General features: G+C 38.8%; 1 protein-coding gene across 2 annotated transcripts in view; it reads right to left on the minus strand.

Annotated features, from left to right (window-relative positions):
* Positions 1–22,372, minus strand: part of CDK6 (cyclin dependent kinase 6) — a 135,948-nt gene that overhangs the window by 94,513 nt on the left and 19,063 nt on the right. For both annotated transcript variants that reach the window (XM_053939305.1, XM_053939312.1), the window contains exon 3: positions 9,997–10,132. In XM_053939305.1, coding sequence (XP_053795280.1) covers positions 9,997–10,132 — 136 coding nt within the window. The remainder of the gene's footprint in view (positions 1–9,996; positions 10,133–22,372) is intronic.

Genomic DNA, 22,372 nt, shown 5'->3' on the forward strand with positions numbered 1-22,372 from the left:
GCTTAAGAGCTTTGCTGAAGCAGAGCCTCTGCTCCCTTTGGGATCGAAGTTGAACCAGAAAGTGCAAGTACATATTCCAGCATGAGTTTAAATGTTTTATGTGTACAGACATAAGTGTTGGTACTGTATACCTCTAACAGTAAAGGAGAAGTAAAATAACTTAAAATTGTGATGTTTATAATACGTTGGATAAGGTTTCCAATCCAAAAATGAAGGACGGATTTGATCCAGAAGCTCGAACCTTTGTAATTTGCTCTTTCTTAATGGCAAACAATTTAGGCTTAGCAGTAAAAGAAATGAACAGCATTGCTCCACATTCACTCTGAGAGGAACCTCGAAAATCCCACAGTTATACCACAGAAGGATTTGACTTTCTGTGATGGATTGGTGCTCTGGAGTACTGATATTGGCAAATGCTATAAAACCACATCTGATTTATTAAAACTACAAATAAACTAATCATTTAAATTTCTAAATATTTTCCCTTGCTGTTGCACCAAGAACAAACAACATATGGTATTTCTGTTATTTCACACACATTTCCATTCAGAATTTTCTGTCTTCTGGCAGCTGCCTGTGAATTTACTAATAATGTGTGTCTTTTGTTTGGACTTCTTAAAGAGGATATTCTCAAAATGGAAGGAAGCTCATTTTATTTCACTTTGAAACCTGAGAAACCTGTAACATGAACCATACGCTGATTACAGAGCACTGATATAAAAAGGAAGCAGTTGTGTAAATGTGTGCAGTGACTGTGGTGAGGAAACAGCAATGCAGTGGTGAAGTTCTGTTTCACACAAATAATGCTGTTGTAGGATCTGACTATCATGACTCATGTTTAACATGGTACTGTGTAGAGATCACTCAAAAAGGAGGATCTATTATGGTGGGCACCAAAGTCAAGACTTTTCACACAGCCTCCTCCATTAAAAGCTCACAAATAAAATGGACAAGACAGACCCCAGGTGGAGAAATAGTGAGATGGCTCCATGATTCTACATTTCTATGGGAGTAGAGTCAGGAGGACACAGGAAAAACAGAAAGAAAAGTGATGGAGAGAAAAGTTCTGAAGGAAGGGAAAGAATAGAAGACTTTACTTAGTAAATACGAAGTGAAAGTGAAGTGAAAAAATCAAGGTGAAAGAGAAGGACGGAAAGACAAAAGGGATCAAAAAATAGGAATTGCACAGGCAGAGAGCACGGAGCTGAAATCACTGAAAGCAGTTCTGAGTGTCCAGAGGTTTTGGCTTTGGTTGCTCTAGCAGCTGAGTGTAGCTGGCTGGTGCCCCAGGCTGGTGCTTCTCTGCAGTTTCATGCCTGATGGCCCGAGGACAGGAAGCAGGGAGGAACCGTGTCTGCTCTGGTATCCACAGGGGAGGGTGGGACAAGGGCTCTCCATGTGTCTCTCATCTGACACACTGAATAGGAGGGAGAGGCACAGCTTCAGCTGGGTCTCCTTTTATTCCTTCCCTGTGAATGTAACAGCTCAGCTGTCTTGGGTTGACGAGCCATCAGATGGACTCTGGGAATCAGCACGTCCACCTCTGTATATATACGCACATACATATATATACACACATACATTCATACATACACGTGTACGTGTGTGTACATGTATGTGTAGTGTGCTTTCATGTGCATACACGTGAAGGCTCTCTAGGCAGGGCAGGAGGACTGGTGCTACCCCTCATGTATCTGTGTACTCTTTAAGCATCTGTGTTGCCAGTTCTCGCCTTTTCTGGGCCACACCTATTTTGAGAAAATGAACTCTGGAGACAGTAGAGTGATGATCACAGTTTCCCTTTCTCTCACTCAAATAGTGGTATTTTTTTCTGCAAATATTTTAGAGGACTTTTACAATATACACTTAAGTATATATGTGTGTTTATGTGCCTTTGTATTCATAAATGATAGAAAATTCTTTAAGCTGACTTTACATTCAACATATGAAAACATGTAATACAAAAAAATTCCATCTCTGCCCATTTGTATGGAACTTTGTTTTCTGGCATAAGCTAAATACATCTGCTATGGAGGAAAAGAAACAAACAAAACATATCTTGATTAAATCAGTATGCCACTAAAGTAACACACTTCAAATTAATTTTTACTGTGGGATACAATAACCTGCTTATTCACTGGCATAAAACCAGTGCATACAACTAGTCCAAAAGTATAAAATTTCTCTTGAGGTGGAATAGAGAAAACAGTTTTATGGGAAAATAACTTTCTTGATTACTATATTGTCTTTTATTAGCTTTGAGTTGTCTGTGGCCAACTTTTGAATTGTTTTACGCTATGGCTCTATAATTGCTGTGAGTAAATATAGACACTTTGTAAATGTTCTAGTTTAGAGAATTTGAGCTGCAGTAACTTGGGTTGACTGAGATGGCGAATGTATTCTGCTACAACGCTTCTTGTCCCAGATCAGCTGAGTTCAACCCTTGGAGTCCTGGGTTTAGTAAGAAAAAATATGTTGCCCAGTTTTCCCAAGCATCTGCCTTGTCACAATTTGTGCTATTGTCTACTCTTCCCCATTTCTGTGTGCTTGTTTTGGGATGAAGTACAATTTTATGGGCGTCCTGCATAGGGGACTGATTTCCTTTGTAGTGCAGAAACTACTATTAAGAAAGTGATTCTTATCTGCCCTGGCAAAAATCAAGAATGGCTCTTTGAACTTCTTCTCTTTACCTCACATCTGCTGCAGTCCAGCCTTCAAATTACTTGTCAAAAACAGTATATGGCTTGTAAGTAAATTTAGAACATGGGTAAATCCAAACATTTCAGTGTATTTTTCTGCCACTGCTTTACGTGCACCATCAGCTGCAATAGCTTTCTCTTAATTACTTTAAATGTGGCATATTGTGTTTGATAAAGAGAAAGACTCTGGAAACATGAGTGACACTTCTGCTGATCACTGAGGCAGGATGTACTTGCAGAGCAAGTCGTGCCTTAGCACCACCACCATGAGACAAAAGAAAGCATCTCAAAAATAATTCCACTTGGAGGAACTGTCACTGGCTGGATGAAGAACAGTGTGGCACTGTCTCTGAGATGCTGCCTGACAGCTCAACCCCACTTCTGTACCTGATTGACAATTATTCCTACCACATGCTCCCTTTCCTTCAGTGTCATCAAAGCATTTCACATAGCAACTGGTACCGCACTGATGTTCCAGTAGCAAAAGACTAGTGTCATTAATACTCTGAGAGCATCTCAAGGGAATGCAGAGCAGTAGGACCCATAAACTTTTTTATGCATCACACCCATGTCCAGCTCTGCTGAACTAACAGAAATTAAACTAACTGAAAGCAACATTTCACTTCCAGTGTTCGTAATACTGCAATTTTGCAATGACTTGATCATAAATCCATTCTACCAAGGCTCAATCACCTTCCCTGCCCACAATTCAGAATCTCTTCAGTTTCTTAATTTCCTCGGACTTTCTGAATAAAGATGATTTCTGGCCCTCCATCTACTGAAAACAATAGCTTCCTTCTGACTTCAAAAAGGATGTGTCCCTTAGGGCCCTACTGGACTGCACTGAGAGTAGAAACCACAAAAGAAAAGTAGGTTGAGATGTCTATTTACAGAACCCTTGATAGACATCATTTCACAGTGACATTTTTAATTCAGTGTCATTGTTTTGAAAGACTAAAATTATTATTATTTCAGGCAGGTTGCTTTCATGCATTATGCTCCAGTGTTGTTTGACTGCTTTCCAAACTGGAACAACTGAAAAAAAGTGAAGCGCTCCAATGATTTTAAATCACTCTAGTCATGACAGAGTGATTTAAAATTATTGGAGTGCCTCACATTTTTATGAGCTCTCAGTTTGCAAGCAATGGAGGTCCTAGCAGTCCTAGGCTACAGCACTGCAAAAAACAACTATACATTATCATCAGATTGAAAAGGTTTGCATTTGAATTTTGAAATGGTAAGAATTTGAAGATATTTAACACCACCATAATTAAAATCAGTGGCTGTACACTAACAGTAAAAGGGTCCAGGCTAAAGGACCCTTTTTTTTTGCGAGGATACCAGACTACATTGTGTAACTACATTGTGTAACTACATTGTGAGCTGCAGTCCCTTTATTCACAGAATCATGACTCCTCCTAACCCCTTGGACAGCTTGTGCATTACTACCTGCTAGCAGCCAGAGGAGACGTGGGTGTGCCTCTACATGCAGCGCTGCACGGGCAAGAAATTACACTGCCTACAACATAGGGAACAGCCACTCTGGAGAGTGGATATTCTGGAGAATATCCATTTTTTAATGTTTAGCTCCTTCAGAGCTTGTGCAGGACACCTACTCTCTCCGGCTACCCTTTCATGCAGAAGTCCAACCCCTAGTAGAAGGGTAACAGAGAAAGAAAAAAAAAAGATTTATCCCACAAAGATATATCAGTCAAAAAAAGCCCTTTTGTTTTTCACTTATTTGTACTGGCATCTATTCTTTAATTTATAATACTGATTCAGAACAAAATTTGTTGCAAAATAATCCACAAAAATGAAACCCTTCGCAGCTGTAAATGGGCACCATTTCACTGAAGCTAATGGATTTACACTTGTTAGTATCAGCTGGGGATCTGATCCATTATTGGTACACTCCAAATTCCTCACTAAATTTTGCTTCTTTCTTTACCATAAAAGCACTGACAGGAAAACAATAATAACAGCTCTTCTGTTAGTATCTTTCTTATTCAATTCAAGCAGGTTTTTTTTTATTGTGACTTTTAACTTTGATGTTGTTAAATGCAGCCGCTCTCTGAAGACTCTCAGTACTGGTGAATCTGTTTTCCGGGAATATCTTGTTTTATTTTCAGAACTGCATGATTGTGTGACATCTGCTTCACATCTCATACGTGATCAACTGAGTAGGTACAACCATGGCATATGGCTGAGTCACCTCCCAACAGTGAACACTGGTCTGCTTTCTGAGAAACAGCATCTTCATATTAATTTTCTAAGAGTCTTGCAAAGATGTGACCAGTCTGCCTGGTTTAACAGCATGTAATATAAGGTAACAGGGATGCAACAGTAACAAGTATTCCATGACTGAGGCTATTATTTTAAAATTCAATTTATGGGCTACTATCTGATAAGAGCACAGAAAAGAATTAGGTTCACTGCTGTACTTCCTAAGTTTTAAGCATCTAAAGACCAGAATCTGTATACCCAAATCAGATGGGTATATCACCTTTCTATGCAAAGAAGTAAATATCCAAAAACTATTCACAGAAGCCATTCACTTGGGTGAGGAACAAGGACACAGCAGAGAAAAGCATATACATTGAACCCTTCTCACTCTGTGATTTGGCTGCCCTGTTCAAGGCTGGAGGGAATACCATGAAGATTCACAAATCACAGACCTGAGTAGAAAGACATTCCCAGCTTTTGCAACATTCTGTGATAGATAACATATGCACCTGCTGTACTGGAAACCTTTGTTTTGTTCCCTCCTGTGCTGACTGTCAGACTGAAATATGCACAGCCCACTTAGCACATGTAGCCTAAATTCTACATTTCTATAAGAAAACTACTGCAAGAAGCCACAAGTTTACTTATAATGACATTACCTCGCAAAGTTAACTTTATTCATTACTAAAATTAAAGAACTTCAGTAAAAGTTTGTTGTCCTCTCTCAATTTTACAGACTCTTTGGTCTGGCAGCACAATATGACTGGAAGGAACTCCAAAGAACCACTCTGTAACCACTTAATCTACAGCCTTATATACAAAGCCATTATATGCATAGATTAACTTAAAGCTAAGTATTATTAAATACATTGCAGTATCTTAAATCAATAAACACCATCTTGGTTGCATATGCATGATTTCTACATGAAAAATGTAGTTAGTGTTGTAAACAACCATATCCATATCAAAATTACTTAGGATCAAAAAAAACCATGCCGGTCTTACAAGCATCAGAATGAAATGTGACCACGCAGTTTAAACATGCTTCAGTCCCAAAGGCTAAGACATCAAAATGCTTTAGTGGTCTGTTAACTATTTAAAAGAAAATCATCGTTCTGGGGCAGACATGTCATTCCCATTTCCACTACCCTTATGTCAGCTAACAAAAGTTCCTAATGAGCCAAGGCTCTCGGAGGCTCAACTGCTAAGACCATTAACGTTACCAAAGACCTGTGCATGACTAACATCTGTGTCCGAAGGAAACTGAACTCAAACCTTGCATTTCCACATAAACTAGCCCAAAGTTAAAGAGTATCCCAGGAAAAAAAGAAGGGAGGAGACGATGGGTAGAAAGGAAAGAAGGAAGATGTTGTCATTGCTGATTCTCATTCATGCCATATGGAATATGTATTAATCAGGTCTGACAGAGGAAGCCAGCAAGTGTGAGCGTGACTACAATCCAGCAGTTACAAAGGCTTATTAAGTAGATTAAAGGCTGAATATAGTTCTCTTTCAAAAGTGAACACTATGCCCACAAGTATTTGGAGTAGCATTCACCATCCCTCTAGCTCAAAGTAGACTCTGTTAAATAATAATGTAAGGGCTTCAGCAGAAATGATTTAAAACTCCTATGTCCAGAATAACCAAGAACACAGAAGCCAAAGCCACAGAAATGGATGAGAGCATTCACACTCCTGGTGACAGAAAGGGAAAGTGAGCATGTCTGCTCTAGATCCTGGCTGTGTATTCCCACTACCAGGCAATGTCTCATAGGAAAACTACCTCTCTTCTATCATGTTATGGACACCTGTCTGTATCTTCCTAAAACACCCTCTGGGGTGACTCCTACTGCAGGGACTTAGGCATTAGAAAGGCATTGCTGAGCAGAATTAAGACAAAAGGTCTAGTTATGTTTAAATGATCAATATGGTTCATTTCTCTCAACTGCTGCAGTCTGACGATTGCCGGCAAAACATAAAGCAAGTTCTTGAAATGGTACCAGTGTCACTTTTATTTCTTGACAGCTGGTAACCAAAAACCCCAGCATGCCCCAAACCAGCAAAAGCTGAGCCTCCCTTCCCTAAATGTTATGTAATGATGGTAGCCAATTTACACAAAAAAGATCTTTTGGGGCTAATACTTCTCTCATAGTAATTTTATGTCATTCAAGGTCCACTAACAACTGTTGATTCTACACCATGGTGCCAAAGAGGTATATTAGGTCCTTCAAGCTATCCAGAGCTTGGCTCATTTGGCACTTCCGTGCTGCTGACACATGCAGAACTTTAACAGATGGTCTTACAATACTGGCAGTTGTTTTGTACTGTGCTGATGGTGAGGGGAAATACTCTACACAAATTGTGTGCAGTTCTGGAAAATAAATGAAGTACAAATCCATATTAACCTCAAAAGCCAAACTATAAAAAGTCAGATCAGTCACTTAACGATGTATGTGCTCTGGGTTAAATGCTCAGCCGCTACAAAATTGTAGTATTTCCCTGCAGCCATGACTTCCCAGGAGAAGTATGTTTTGCTTCAATTTCTGTCAGGAAAAATCCATAAAGATTGTATAATTACAAAGGTATTGAAATATACTAAAGCCTTGAGACCCTTCCTCATGTGATCAGCCCTGACTATCAGCAAAAGTACCTCCATAAACTGGGTATTTTGACATAAATATGAAGCAACAGGGTGCAACTTAAGTCAACTGAATCTCTCTCTTTTCCTGCGACAAACAGGATTCAAGAAAAAACACATCAGCTACTGTGAAAATGTTGGAATTAACAGCGATGACCAAGTAAACAGCAATTTTACATTTTTCCTCACCCATTTAAAAAGTGATTATGTACCACAAGCTGAATTTTACAGTCACTAATTTCACTGGCTGCAGTGGAACTTGCACTGTACATAAAAGAGCTCCTCTTTATTTCTGTGTGGCTTTTCTATTTTATTGTGCTAAACTATCAGATATAGCAACTGGGTTAACTAGTAAACCATTTGTGCAGAATAGTGCTTTTTGAATGTAAGCACAATGATTTCCTTCGTCAGTATAAAATTTCCATGAAATGTATATTCAAACATATATTTGACAGTCTCATAGTGCAATTTCAGAACAGAATTTTTGGAAATCATGAATACTTTAGTACAGTGCTCATGTCTTGTATTGCCTTTAAATGAAACATAGATCAAAAGATACTTCAAACTGAGATTTCAGAGGCTTGGTCTTTCAGTTCCCATCAATTTCAATATCTTTAGTTAGATAATATGCCAGTCACTTTGTATCTTATTTTCAAAATGTTAGTTAAATTGAAATACAGTTCATGTAAGTAGTTTCAAAGTCCTAGGAGGAAAATAGAACCTTAATAGCATTATAATAAAATAGTCTTACAATATAATAGGTACATTCCGGTTTTCTTCTGACTGAATCAAAGATGCATCCATTTTTTCAAAAATTTTATTTTATCCACTATGGCTGGTTAAAAACATGGTTGCTGGAACTGACTGATATTATATGTATGTGACTTTGACACCAGTGAATAATCTTTATCCATTTTAGTTCTAATTTTATACTGAAAGATCAAACACCTCCTAAGTTTGAAGTTGTTAAAAGAATTATTAAAACAACTAAATTTTCAATAGTTTTCATGTTTTCTTTTCCTCCCTGGGGACTTTCGCCAGACTACGATGATACAAAATACTTCCAGAAAGTACTTATACAAGTGAAAGATAATGCATGTCTGAAAACAAAAATTATTTATCCTCATGAAAATATCAAAAGAAATGTTAAACAGACACAGTCAAAATGCAGCAACATCAATCCCTCTACTTCTCTTCCCAGGTATCAACTGTATAAACTTTTTGTCAAACACCTCAACCTAGGGTCCTCAATGTGGCACTTTGCTGTGAAATTCCCAGAAAAGCAGAGGAGATGGTATATGCATTTTATTAACAATAATGCAGGCACATCCTATCCTAGGTAGGGGTCCTCCCTTACAGATGCAGAATATGAGATAACATGACAACAATTATTGTCCTCCCAGTTACTGAGAGCCTTCTCAGCTTCTGTAACTGGTCATGACTCTTCCCACCTTTCAGCCCACCCTCTGCTGAGCTCACCACAGGCCCACAATGAACATTTCTTGCTCTCAGAATGTACACAAACTCTCCTGGCAAGTAGGACATAAAACAAAAGTGGTCTCTTGGGGAAATAAAAGGCAAAGGAAAAGGGATAAGGAGTACAGGATTTATTTTATCCATTCTAGCAATATCCAGCACTTCACCTTTAAGGGAAGGTTCAAGTAGTCTCTGCTGAAACAGTAACAGTCATCTGCCTGCAGCTGGAAGCAAAGGTCAGTCTTAATGATTTCACAGAATGGCATTACTGGTATTGGAAAACACCTTAAAAATCCCACTGCCATGCACAGGGACACCTTTCACTAGACCAGGTAGCTCAGAGCTCCATTCCAACCTGTCCTTGAACACTACCAGGGGTGGGGCAGCCATGATTTCCCTGGCCAACTTGTTCCAGTGCCTCACCGCCCTCACAGTAAAGAATTCTTCCCTAATATCTAATCTAAACATACTCTTTCAGTTTTAAACCACTCCCCCTTTTCCTGTCACTACATGCTCCTGTAGATAGTCTCTCTCCGTATTTCTTGTAGGCTCCCTTCAGGTACTGGAAGGCTGCAATTAAGTCACCTCTAAGTCTTCTCTTTTGCAGGATGAACAATCCCAATTCTCTCAGCCTTTCCTCGCAAGATACGTGCTCCATCCCTCTAAATCAACTTGGTGACCCTGCTCTGGACCTGCTCCAACAGGTCCCTGTCCTTCCAATGCCTGAATGCTACATTTGGTACAGCAGTAGAGATTCAGTAAATTTAGAACTCTGAAAGAGGAATAAAACCACAAGTGCAGCATTTTCACAAAGAGACTATATCTGTTACTTTGTGCTGCAGTACATGTCCCAAGCTGGGTACTACTCAATTTTGATGCAACAAAATCCTATGGGACCACAACACAGTTTGTCTGATTTATTTCTGAAATACTATCTCCTAAAATCTTTCTCCTTAAATACCTTTATAGTTTCAGTAGGCACTCCAGGTTCTGGAACTTTATCCAAGTAAGTAGTCAAGTCTTGATCCACATGTTCAAACACTAATGTTAACTTGGTCTCTCTGTCTGTTCGTGACACGGTGCACACATCAAACAATCTGAGAAGAGGAAAAGAACAGAAGAGGTAAGTATACAGAAACCAGTACTGACGTACCTTGCATCTCAAGCATGTCTATTTAAATTTCTTACAGTATACAGAATGGAAAAGAGCCTTCCAAAGGTAGACCAATCTTTGAGCTCTTGATTCATCAGATAACAGCTGATATATCAAAATTACCACCTCAGTCTTTCACTTGTGAATTCTGAAATAGGATTAATTATTAAGAACTCATCAGCTGTTGAATGTAAAATAATTACATGAAAATAATTTATTTTTTTGACACAACAACGTGAGTTACTACAGAAAATTACGTGACATTTATACACATTCTAGGCTCCAGTACTTACAGTAATTAAAAAAAAAGCTGGAAATATTTTTGAAAAATACATAAGAGTGTTTGCATGCACTTTCAGTTTCTTTCCACATAATTGCCACATATACCATTACACAGCTTTATAATTAGATCTCCTTCAGCAGAAACAGAATTGTTTTGCTGATTCCTTTTGCAAATTCCTGGACACAAGGAATACCTCCAGAATCAGCATACTGTTTGGAAAAAAGCTCTGTGCACAAGATGTCACTACTTCTTTCATCACTTTTGGTCATTCTTTTACTGGAACTTCTTTATCATTTCACCTTGTTGCACAACACCGAACTAATTGACAAAGCTCTTCACATACCACATTCCTATCTGATTACTTTCTATTGTTTTATCTTTTTAAGTAGGATTTCTCTCATCCTCTCCATCTACTATGCCAGCTTTAACCACTGTTTTACCTTTTTCAAAAACATCTGCCCATCCTTCTGTGCTTCACACCTATATTCACACCAGTGATTTTCACTATCCTTCTTCAAGTCCCACTTCTACAAAATCCTAATAGGAAACCATTTAAACAGCCAGAAGGCCATTTCTTCCCTGCTCACATACTTTACTCATGTGCTTATTCATTTATAGTCCAAGATCAGATCGCATTTCTCACTGAAGAGAGGCAGAAAAATTAATCACTACTTTTACTAGGTGACAGTATATTTAAAAAATGAATGAAGTTACTGACAAAAAAGGTCTAGACAGTTAAACTGAAGAATCTATCATTGATAACAGACCAAACTAGTGCTGATGCTATGGCTTATTTTTTCCAACACCATATCAGTGATGCTGGTGTATTACTTTTATCTTTCATACTCTTCCTTAGAATTACTTTATTAGAATTAAGAAATGCAGGATTTTTGGTAATGTTATCAAGTAATATTTTTGGTTTTTGTTCAAGGACTAAAGGCTTTATATGCAGGATTTGAGGACAACTGATCACACACAAAGCCTCAGGGGTCCCTTCTTTTCCCAGAGGACATCTGACAGTCACAGACAAGACGAACATGAGATCCTGCACTGAGATTTTACTTCTTACCTTACATCTCAATGTATTTCACAAGAGAAGGAAACACTAGAATTGGCATCATCACTTGGGAAGAATGTAATTCGGGTTTAAGAGAGCAGTATTTTTCACTTGACATTTACCATAGTAAGGCTGTGCTCTTATTTGACAGCATTTCCTAAATAGTCTTTCAGTCTGACACTGAAAAATTGTTTATCAGACACCATGTTTTGCAAATGTATACATGCACATTCATTTTACGTTAAGGAAGCTTTTCAGTGAGTAATAAATGAGAAACCAGAGTTCCAGAATATGATAATAAGACTGTCACCCTACCTCTACTTGAAGACTAATCTGTACTTAATCTGTAATCATAATCTGAACAAACAAACATTAATTATTATGGTAACACAGTGACTGTAAGAGAAAATGTGTTGGCACATTTCTCGTAATGGCAGATACCGTTCTCTAAGATTCCCTCAATGGGGTGTACATGTCCTGTACATGGTAAATAAGTTTTGTGAAAAGTCACAAACCTTCCTGAAAAGTGAAATTTACTCGTATTTACTGGCTGGAGTCAATAATCTGCAATATATTTATATAAATCAATGTGGAATGTAGCCAGACTGCCTATAACCCCAACACATGCAAATAGAGAGGAGCCAGACAGGTCTCAACATCTGAACATAAATACTGGAAAATATTTCCAACTGTATGATTCCTTTGTGTTGACCTACATTCACCTAAAATGTTCTAGAACACCCCTTTTGCCAGGTATTTAATACACTGGCAAAACCATATTTTCAACTATAGCAGAGTTATAATTAAAGAAAAAAAAGGAAAAAAAGATTTCACTGTATTAAACTTAGAAGTAACATGTCATTTCCAACTCACTGAGGAGGAAAATGTTGACTCTCTGTTAATTCTTCTGTATGTGGGTTATTTTAATTCTGGCATTTTCTGGCACAGCAAAACAAGGAACTCAGAGAAGCAAATTCTGGTTACCTTTTACTGAGTAGTAGTATTATCACTGAGTATTAATATTATCTTTCCTTTCTGTATACTCTTTATGTGAAACTCTAAATGCTTTACTGTTAATCATAAAAGCTACAGATTCTGCACTGGGCTGGGTAGAAGCACATTATGTTTACTCATAGAAAATAAAGCTGCTACCTTCGAAAGATAATAATTTAAATCACAGGTTATATTAATCCATGATATTACAAAAAAACAACAACTGGCATTACTCCTGATCATTCTTGAAATAGATTGAGAAAGACACAGCCTCTTTATTTAGTAGTTTCCACACGTATAAAAAAACTACTTTTTAAAAACTATACTCTCTTACATTCACTGTGAGAGTATCACCCATAAAATTGTCTTTGTTAGTCAGGAACATCTCTGCTGCCTACATTGCACATCTCTGAAGCCATTTCCTCGTGATTTTCTGTATGTGACATGTTAACATTGCACGTGACTGCCTCTCTGGAATAGGCAACAGCAAAAGGCCTTTTATTTAAAGAGTTACTATGTGGACACTGTCCTAAGTGAAGTAAACATACCTCAATTAATACAGGATTTCCACACTGAATACTTTGTAAACACAAGCCCTGCCCTTCTATTGTACTTACAAAAGAAACATTTGAATTATTTGATTAAAGTAAGATCTGCTATGGGAAATCCTGCAAGTATTTAACAAGATGTTTGGCTGGGAGCCATACACCGCCCAACGTGTCCATCTGAACTGGAACACTGTTGAAGAGACACTAACAGAGAACCTGGGTTTTAATGCAGACATTTTTTCAAGTTAATTGTACTAAAACAGGAGCTTATCAGCTACAAATCTCTGTCTCTGCTTTATTTTATGTGTTTAGTGCCTAGTGGATCTTCCTATAACCCAGCCAAATACCCGCCTTCCTACAAAAATACTTCGGCATTTTTTGCATGCAGAAAAACAGATGATGCTCCTTGAAGTCTCCATAGGTTCTTACGACACAAAATCTGACAAATGCAATCTCAGTTTACCTTCATTTTACAATATGAATACCTAATGCTTTTAAAGCAAAGACAGTTATTACTTTGAAAACTATTGCATCTACTGAGTGGTAGATTGTAACTGATCCCAGAAAGTCCCTAAATGTTACTAGATTTGCTTTTGAGATTATCTGAGAATTGCTATGAAGCTTCCTGCTTTCAAGTAGCATAAACATTTTTTCCTGAGCAAAGTGAGATAACAGCAATGGAGATCAGGTCCAACAGCCCAAGACACCTGCAAGAAATACCGAAAGACAGAGCTGACTGTAAGACGTGAAAAAAACGTAGGATGCAATTTCTCTTGGCTATTGTCAAACAGATGAGTAGGTACATTTGGAAAATTAACTGGATCACAGTCAAAAGGAAGACCAAGAATTAGATACATGCTGCCAATGTGTCCAAGGGCTTTCTGTTGTTTTTACTGCAGTAGGACTAAGCCAACATGAACACATATGGACCCCTGTATGGTCACTCACAGTACTGAACAAAACCAGTCCTCACCTCCTAAAGATTTCTAATAACATGGATTTACTTTAATTTTCTTTGGAACAGTGTCTTTCTCGAAAGAATTACTTCCTAGCTTATGCATAACAGAGGAAGAGAATTGGAGCCTTTGATTTATGTGTAGGAGAAATGCTTTAGAAGACTGTGGTTACGTAAACAGTGGCATAATAATATGCTACAGTTTTAAGATTTTACAAGTCTGAGCAAATACACAGATGAAAAGAGTTTGGTGGCCTCAACCTAACTCTGAAAGGTATTTATCTGCATAACAGAAAACCAGGACAGAACCTGTGTATTGACAGTGTTTATGTAAACACCACAAAATTGGGATACCAAGACTATCACAGACCATGACTGAGGTTTATTGACAAATAAGGGGAGGAGGACCTGAACAACTTCTGCTTTTACTGCCTTTGGCTCAGATTAATCCTGGAAGTTCATAAGCACAGAAAATTTCTGCCTCTTATACCTAGAGGTATTGAAGAACGACAGTCAATCATCCTTTTAGTCCAAATTTCAGCAGAAGCCTCAGACCCCTCAAGAAGTCACTCAGCAGCAAGCCCTTTGTACATCCCAATTTTATAAACTAGGTACTCCTTAAAAAAAAACAGTTTTATCCCTACTTTTAATATTAGTTACCTTTTCCTTTCTTGATTTTGATGCAAGAAAAAGACTGCTGACAGAAACCCGTCTCTACTTGGAATCACAAATACCCAACATATGGGAACAAAGAGGTCATCTTTCAGATGAAAAGGACAATAGCACAGCAACTGGAGTGGAACATGTGCATTACAAGAACCAAGTCCCACGCAGCAAAACAGGAGAGTTTCCCACTCTGAAACATACGACAGAGTTACTTCCCTCTGTTCAGGACATACTGCTTTGTCTCATTTTAATCAGCAATCACCCACTTCTCCAGGCCTCTGAAAGCTGGCATTTCAGATGTAGAGTTTTCTTGCTCAAAGGAGCTTTAGTAAAACACTTTTAGATGGCATAAAAGTGCACATGCATAGGAAGAGGCCACTAAATTCAAAGTATTTAAATGGCATTTTTCCTGGGATAGCATCTGTAGACTCACATAGTAATGCAGGACCCAAGTTCCATTTTCAGAGGCATGTGGGGTCTTCAAGAGCTTCACAACGTACTTGTAACTCCAGCTGCAGCTGCCCCAATGTGTATCAGTGCTTAAGGTATGGCTCCACAGCAGACTGCAACATAACAAAGACTCTGACTGCACAAAACAGAACCTCCTTGGTACTGGAAAAACACAGCATGAGGGCACAGCACTGCCTGCAGCACTGCTAGCAAGCCCACAGTCAGCTCTATCCAGCAACAAGTCAGATGCCCAGAGCCAAACTTGATTAAATAATCTTGGGTATGCCTACAGTGTTCATGGCAACTTTATGTCTTAAATCCCTATTCTCCGCTTTATACTGAGTTCTTGGAGTTTGTGAACATTTCTCCTGCTTTGTGATCCTTCCAGGGAAGGGTAGCAGGATCACCTTTGTCTCCAGGAGAAATCTCTTTCAGGAAAACAGCAGTAAAGGCAGAACTTAACATCAGGTAAAATCAATTAATTTATCTAGCACAGGAGATGTTCTGTAGATAGATGTTTTCAACTCTGAAGTCACTCACTCATTATCTGCTGTGCACAGAGCAGAAAGAGCTACTGCAGAGAAGCAGCTGTACAGTGAAAGAAAGGCAGCAGAAAGTCCTGTTCTGGACACCCACTCCAGCAGAGCCCAGCCAACACTGTTGCTTACAGCCCACTCACCAGTGAGGTTTAAGGAAAGGAAGGGGGACATTAGGATGACAAGGCAATCGTTCATCTGCAAGCTGAGCTTTGTGCTGTAATTTTTTCCAGTCTCTCTCCCTTTCTGACTTGGAAAAATTATTTAAAATGCTTAGCTGTATAAAAGAGGTTTTTGTTCTTTAAGTGTGCGTGAGGAAGAGAGACAGAGAAAGTGACAGAGAGAAATAGATGCTCGTGAAAGCGAAGTAAATAGCATTGGCTAAAGTCCGATAGAGTGGGCTGACTGGGCAAGCGTTCAACGCTCAATCCTGACTGCAGCCCTGACCTGCAACACCCCTGCTCTCCTGCACTGGGCCCCTCTCAAGCAATGACGAGCTCTGGTGCCAGACTGAATGGTTTTGTGATGCAGACAAATGTCTGCTCTGATGAAACCACCAAAACCAGTTTTCATTTTCAACAGAAACCAAGATTTGTGCCCAAAAGATGAAAAGTCTACATAAGTTTTCTCCATGTGCCACCCAACCCACTAAAAGAGGCAATTGTTAAAAAGAGTTTTGCTTCAAGGAAAAATAGGCCTGACAAGATGTTCTCCACACCTTTCTTTGTTTATAGCAGCATGCTGTCTATTTTTGCCTTCACACCGTCATTTCTCTTTCACCTTCTTCGTAGAGGGAGATTAACAGACAAGGACCAGAAAAGGGTCTCGTAAGACTCTGTAATTCAAACTATACCCTGCCATGCAGAACTCCTCTTCAGGACTTATCCTACAGTTCAACAGTGTTTAAAATGCCTAATTCCTTACCAGTCCATAAACAATCTCACTGCAATTGATTTTATCCAAACTGGCCACACACGGATCCCTTGACAATACGGAGGGAAAATACCAGCTGGGTGGCGCCTGAACACATGCCTGTGTGCTGCCGTACCAAACACTCTGTCCCAGGGCAGGCCAGGGACACGCCAAGTCACCCCCAAATCAGAAAAATAACATGGCCTGTTATGAAGACAGTCGTTGACAGATTGTTTAGGATCAGCAATAGCTGTCTGACCTATTCATAGTGCTCTCATGTGATCCTTCAACAAGCAAATGTACACTGCCTTTCCAAGTCATGTACACTGCTGCTATACAGTGCTGTGAGCTTCCAGTAAGCTTCCAGTCCAGAGTACAAATTAAAGATGCTCCCATTCATTGGCAGTGTGCTTGCATCTGTTGTTAAGTTTTTTAGATTTTCTTTACAATACCTTCCTCAGGGAACAGCTGTATTCCTTTTCAGATTCCCTAATTTGCTCAACATGTAAGTAAAACTTATGCCTGAATATTGATTTTGTTTAATTCAAATGAAAGGAGCCCAGATGTTATTCTGAACTTCCAGCTGTACATGGTGCAAGATGGGATACAACAAAATCCAGCTTTTACTGTAGCCCACAAACTTCTTGTTACAGACTCCACATTTCAGTTTACGTTTTCAATTAATTCTTGTGCCAGACCTAGAGGCTCTAAATCTAAGATGAACATCTCTCTTCTAGGTTTAAGTAAATCAACTCATCTTCAAAATTTATACAACAGTATAAATTATCATTCATTTTTCAGTGGCTTAATAATCAAATCTATCTATACATGAGATTTAATCGTGATGCCAACATATCAAAAATAACGAAGGAAATAATAACCCTTCACTCCAGAAAAAGAAATTAATTGCAAAAAGTCAAATGTACTGTTTCACATTCTGTACAATTTCATATAATTTTTAAATGCTTGCAGTATCACAGCAGCTCCTGAAGTATTTAATTCAGCTTTTTAAAAACTGTATGTAATTCTCATGCAAATTTGAGTACAAACTTTTGCTTCTAATACATTCATGGGAGAACCTAAGAATAACAAAGCAGCTACTGTAGAAGGTGACAGAAGGGGTCCTCTGTTTTGAAGCTTACCATCAGTGCAGCGGCTGCTGTTCCTGAAAGACCGCCAGGTTACTCCACAGCCACAATTATTCTGGATGATGGTGGATGCACTGAAAACTCATGTGGTGTTTGAGCCCTAATTAACCACTCAGCATAGGCTAAGCCCTCAGGAATACAATCAACCTAAAAAGAAGCAGCCTGATAGAGTAATTCTGAAGGGTCTAGCTGTCAGACACTGAAAAAGCAAGGTAAGGGGCCTTGGTAAAGGCTGCAAATACACCTGAGTACTGATGATGTTGCTACCACTTCCCAGGACACACCAGTAGTGGCAGCGCTTGAAAGGAATCCAAAGCTGTGATGCGATGGTGAAGAGCAGGGGAGACAGAGCAATAGATGCAAAATATTTTGCTGTGGTTCTGTTCCTGGCATCAAGTAAGAAAATACTTATTTTTGTAAGAAAATACATTTCTGCGTTTCATAGGTAGAGTTGGGACTAAACAGTTTGTCTCAAAGAAGGATCAAGAGATGATTTTTAGAAGGGGAAAACTTCCACCGTTTAACAATACCATGAATTCCATTGCTAGAGCAAAAGAGCACAAAACAGAAGAAAAAAAAGCCTTAAGGAGAACAAAAAGCTAAATTGGCTAAAGTTGACAATACTACACATGCACAAAGTAAATAAGCAGCATATATGTTAGTAAAAAGAGATGTTAATAAGAAAACAAAATTAATTATTTTAAATTATTTGAATTGTGTTGTTCTAATGTATTCAGGGAATACTAAGGGAATCTACAGACCTTTTAATGTAACACGCTATATATCCATGTATTAAACAGAAACCAATTAGCAGACAAAGGAGTAAACCACAGTAAAACAGTGCATGGTTCACTCTCACGCCCATTTGTTTATATTTGGGTTTATTATTATGTATCATTTCTTAAATAAAAGTCTCTCTAAATGACATTATAAAAAGGAAATCCTTGGTAAGAGAATGAAACCAACATGACTGGGAAACAGGGTGCAAGCTTCTACCAATCTGTTTATTGCTATGACAGCGTGGTCAGCTGACATGACAACACAAGCTTTGAGTAGTATTGTACTAAATTTTTTTAGACCTGTCAGTAGAAGAATGCATTTTTGAAGCCAGAGTACCAGCATGCAGAGTAAACCTATCATAGGTTTTGACTTCGCATGATCCACCAGCCCTGAGCTACCAAAGAACTTACGCTGCGCTTAACCTGCAGCACGCAACACTCCTGGGTGATTTGTAATTGCACACATCACCTAAAGCTTCATCTGCCTGGTATCTTTTCTTTTGTTATACTTAGCCATGCATCACCTGGATAGAGCAATGCAAACCCCTGTCTGCCATTTCAACCCCTATCTGATTTTTAGCCATGCAGTGAGAACTTTACAACTTGGGCTCCAAAATGCATGGTCCCCTTTAGCACTTAAGCATCCTTATCTGTACCACAATCTCTGCTTCCTACCTTTTTAGTCACCCTTAAGTACTCAATCCGTGAATATGGGCATTCATCTCTGAAAACTATGGTCAGGATGTATTCTAAGGCACTCATCACAGTATTTGTTTGTCCTTAAATTCTGAAATGAATGAACTGTGAACTGTTGTTTTCCAAGTCGTAACCGGAGGGACTACAAAACAGCAATAGATGTGAATAGTTCTTGTTATCTTAAAAATTGAAACAGCAATTTAACACCAGATATTTCAAATGCATGAAAACAACTTAAAAAAAAAAAAAAGTCTACATCTGTTGAAAGAACCTGTTTATGATTTCACTAGAACTGCTCAAAATTTCCTGAAAATGGATCAGACAGATCTGCCCACTTTCAACACAAACTCTTAGGTGGTGAATGCAGTTCCCACATTCAGGATTAAGTCAAGTGAAAATCCAAAAGGTGTCTTATGCTTTGTGTGTTGCTTTCCAAAAATTTGTCCTGCATGAGGTTGTATCATATAAAACCAGAAATGCAGTTCACAGTGCTTTTTGTATACACATGGTAAGGAGAGTGACTTCCATCAGGCTTTGATGCCAAATGTATTCCCAGTAATACTACTGTGTGTCATGAGGCCAGCAGCACTGTGAACTTCAGACAAAGGGAATTCCTCATTCACTTCAGCAAAACCTGGAAGGGAGCACAGTGAACTCAAGCAACCTTCCAGTGGCACTCTACTGTGTTCTGTCACCACTACTTCACATGCTACCAATAACATCCCATCTGCCCAAAAGTAAACAGCACTCAGCTGATTTCCAAAAATCAAAATACAAAGGCAATTGCTCACATGGGTAAGAAAAACAAACACGATCTGGACAGGTTTTTTGAAGAAGCCAGATCTACACACATAAACATCGCCCTCTTCTTTTTAAGTTGCAGATGTAACAGAAAAACTGAGTGGCAGAGAAATAGATAATTTTATGAGAAAAAGTGTCAGAGGATATTTATTCTAAAACCAAAGTCTCAAAACGAATGGACTGCAGAGTACTTTAAGGCTTGCAAGAAAACTATCAACTTCATTCAACATAGCAGTCTTTGGCTAGCCATCATCAGTCAGGTCAAACACCATCCATCCACACCACAGCCCTGCACAGCTTGTGAAGCAACGAGTTCTCCTCTCAGCTTCCATGGAAGAGATACAACTTCTGCGATGGAGCTACTCAGCGATTGGGGGTTAGTTTGAATGGGTCACGTAGGTCTTCATTTATTCAGGGGACAGAAGCAAGTTGACTGAATCACTCTGGGGAGGGTACCATCTCTCCCTGCTTGCTGTGGAAGATGCCTAAATGACTTAGACAAAATGCTTTAATTTAACTGAATTTAGAAGATACTATTCTTTCCCAGAAAGATTGTAACTAGTCCATTTTACTTGGTAGGAATGCAGATTCTGTTCTGTTCATTTCTGAAGTTACTTTAAAATATTTTTTCCGTGTAGAAGTTAAAACAAAATGGGAGACAAGTAAAAAGAAAAAAAAAAAAAAAGGCACTAAAAACACCTCTGCCCTATTTACTCAACCTTCAAAGACCAGGATCAATCCTAAAAAGCTCAACATACAAAAACCTTTACTTAGGCCTCATGAAATTGGTACATTTATTTAACTAGCTTTGGCACAGGTCCAGAATTCCCTTTAATGTGAAAGGGAGTTTCACCTGTGACAAACTTGCAGGACTGAGTTTAATATTCATGTTCTGAAGAACAGAAACAAATGGGACTAATAAATCTTCAATAGAAATTTACAAGATTCTTCTGGCTTAATAAATTTAGCTGGGGGCAATTGCTCTTAAACACTGGATACATAAAAAGGGATCCTTTTTTCCATTAGCATGCAAATTCCTTACATCTTTAATCAGAACTATATCTTGCAAGTGTTTTAAGAGTTGGACATCATAGTGGTCTTTTTCCCATTTGTGGCCATTCACATGTGGCCATGCAAGGTCCTTGCCTGTCTTGTAATTTCTTCTATCAAGCTTTTTTTTTTTTTAATAATTCATAGCACATGTAAAGAAAACCAAAATTATCTATTTTTGTAAGGTTCTCAGGTGCTGTCATCCTCCAGTTCTTAAGGTAAGATGTCTGATACACATTTCCTCCCTTTCTAGCCAGTTTACATGGCACAGGGAGTCAACCATTTAAAGATTAATGCACATGGAATGAAGTATTCTACAGGCTATACAGCTCTCTAAGTATTTCCTTTAAACTCTTGCACACATATGTAAAAGAAAACAAATTAAAGATTATTTTAAGAGTTTGGCAATGAAAATGAGGTGTTAGTAGCATTTTGAGCTGGCAATAAATTTTATTCGACTGTTTTATTACTACAAGGCAAAGGCAACTATTTCTTTTGGGATGTCTTTCAGCAGCATGAGATGAAGGTTTACATTTTAATACATGGGTAGTTTTGAAATAAATTCAGCATTTTGTAAATTACAGTTTACGTCAGATGTAAACACATGGCAGAACTGCTTTTTGATTGTTTTGCAGACATCATCTTTCACATTTCTGAAAGAAATGAGCAAACCGTAATAAATCTGGCAAAACAAGGTCTGGTTCCTGGAGCACTAAAACATTTTTACATGAAGGCAAATGAAAACAAGGCCCATGTACCCAGGTGGTGCCAGCAAAGCAGGGTGTGCTCCATGATGCCCAGGCAGACAGTGTGGGTCCGGGCCAAGCTGACGGAGCCCTGAGCCCGGCTGAGGTTCCGGTGGCTGGCATGGCTAGCATGGCTTTGTGGCCGCTAGCCAGCTCATGGCATCAGTGGAGTCAGGAGGCATCTGCCTGGGAGCGAGGCGGGGCTGGCTCCCATCTGCTTGCAAATGCTGCAAGGACTTACAAAGCAGTGGACATGGATTACTGCAGATCATAGAGAAGTCATTGAGAGCCTTAATTTGCCAGGAATTATCGCTTCAGGTCTGTCCCGCTCTTACACTATTCCCTACACCAGGAACCACCTTTCTCACTTTGGAGTATAAATATTGGCTGAGACAAAAATTGTTCTAACCCTTTCTAAGCCATATATTAATTGTTTTATTAATGTAATTGCTTTAATGTCAAGAATGAGTCAAGACACAATGAGGGCTGAAGGAGATGCTCCTCATTATTTCCTATATTCCATCCCTAAACTCCGCACTCCGCACTCACCCTGTTTACCTCTGT

Source organism: Vidua chalybeata, chromosome 1 (genome assembly GCF_026979565.1).
Source record: "Vidua chalybeata isolate OUT-0048 chromosome 1, bVidCha1 merged haplotype, whole genome shotgun sequence".
NCBI classification, from domain to species: domain Eukaryota; kingdom Metazoa; phylum Chordata; class Aves; order Passeriformes; family Viduidae; genus Vidua; species Vidua chalybeata.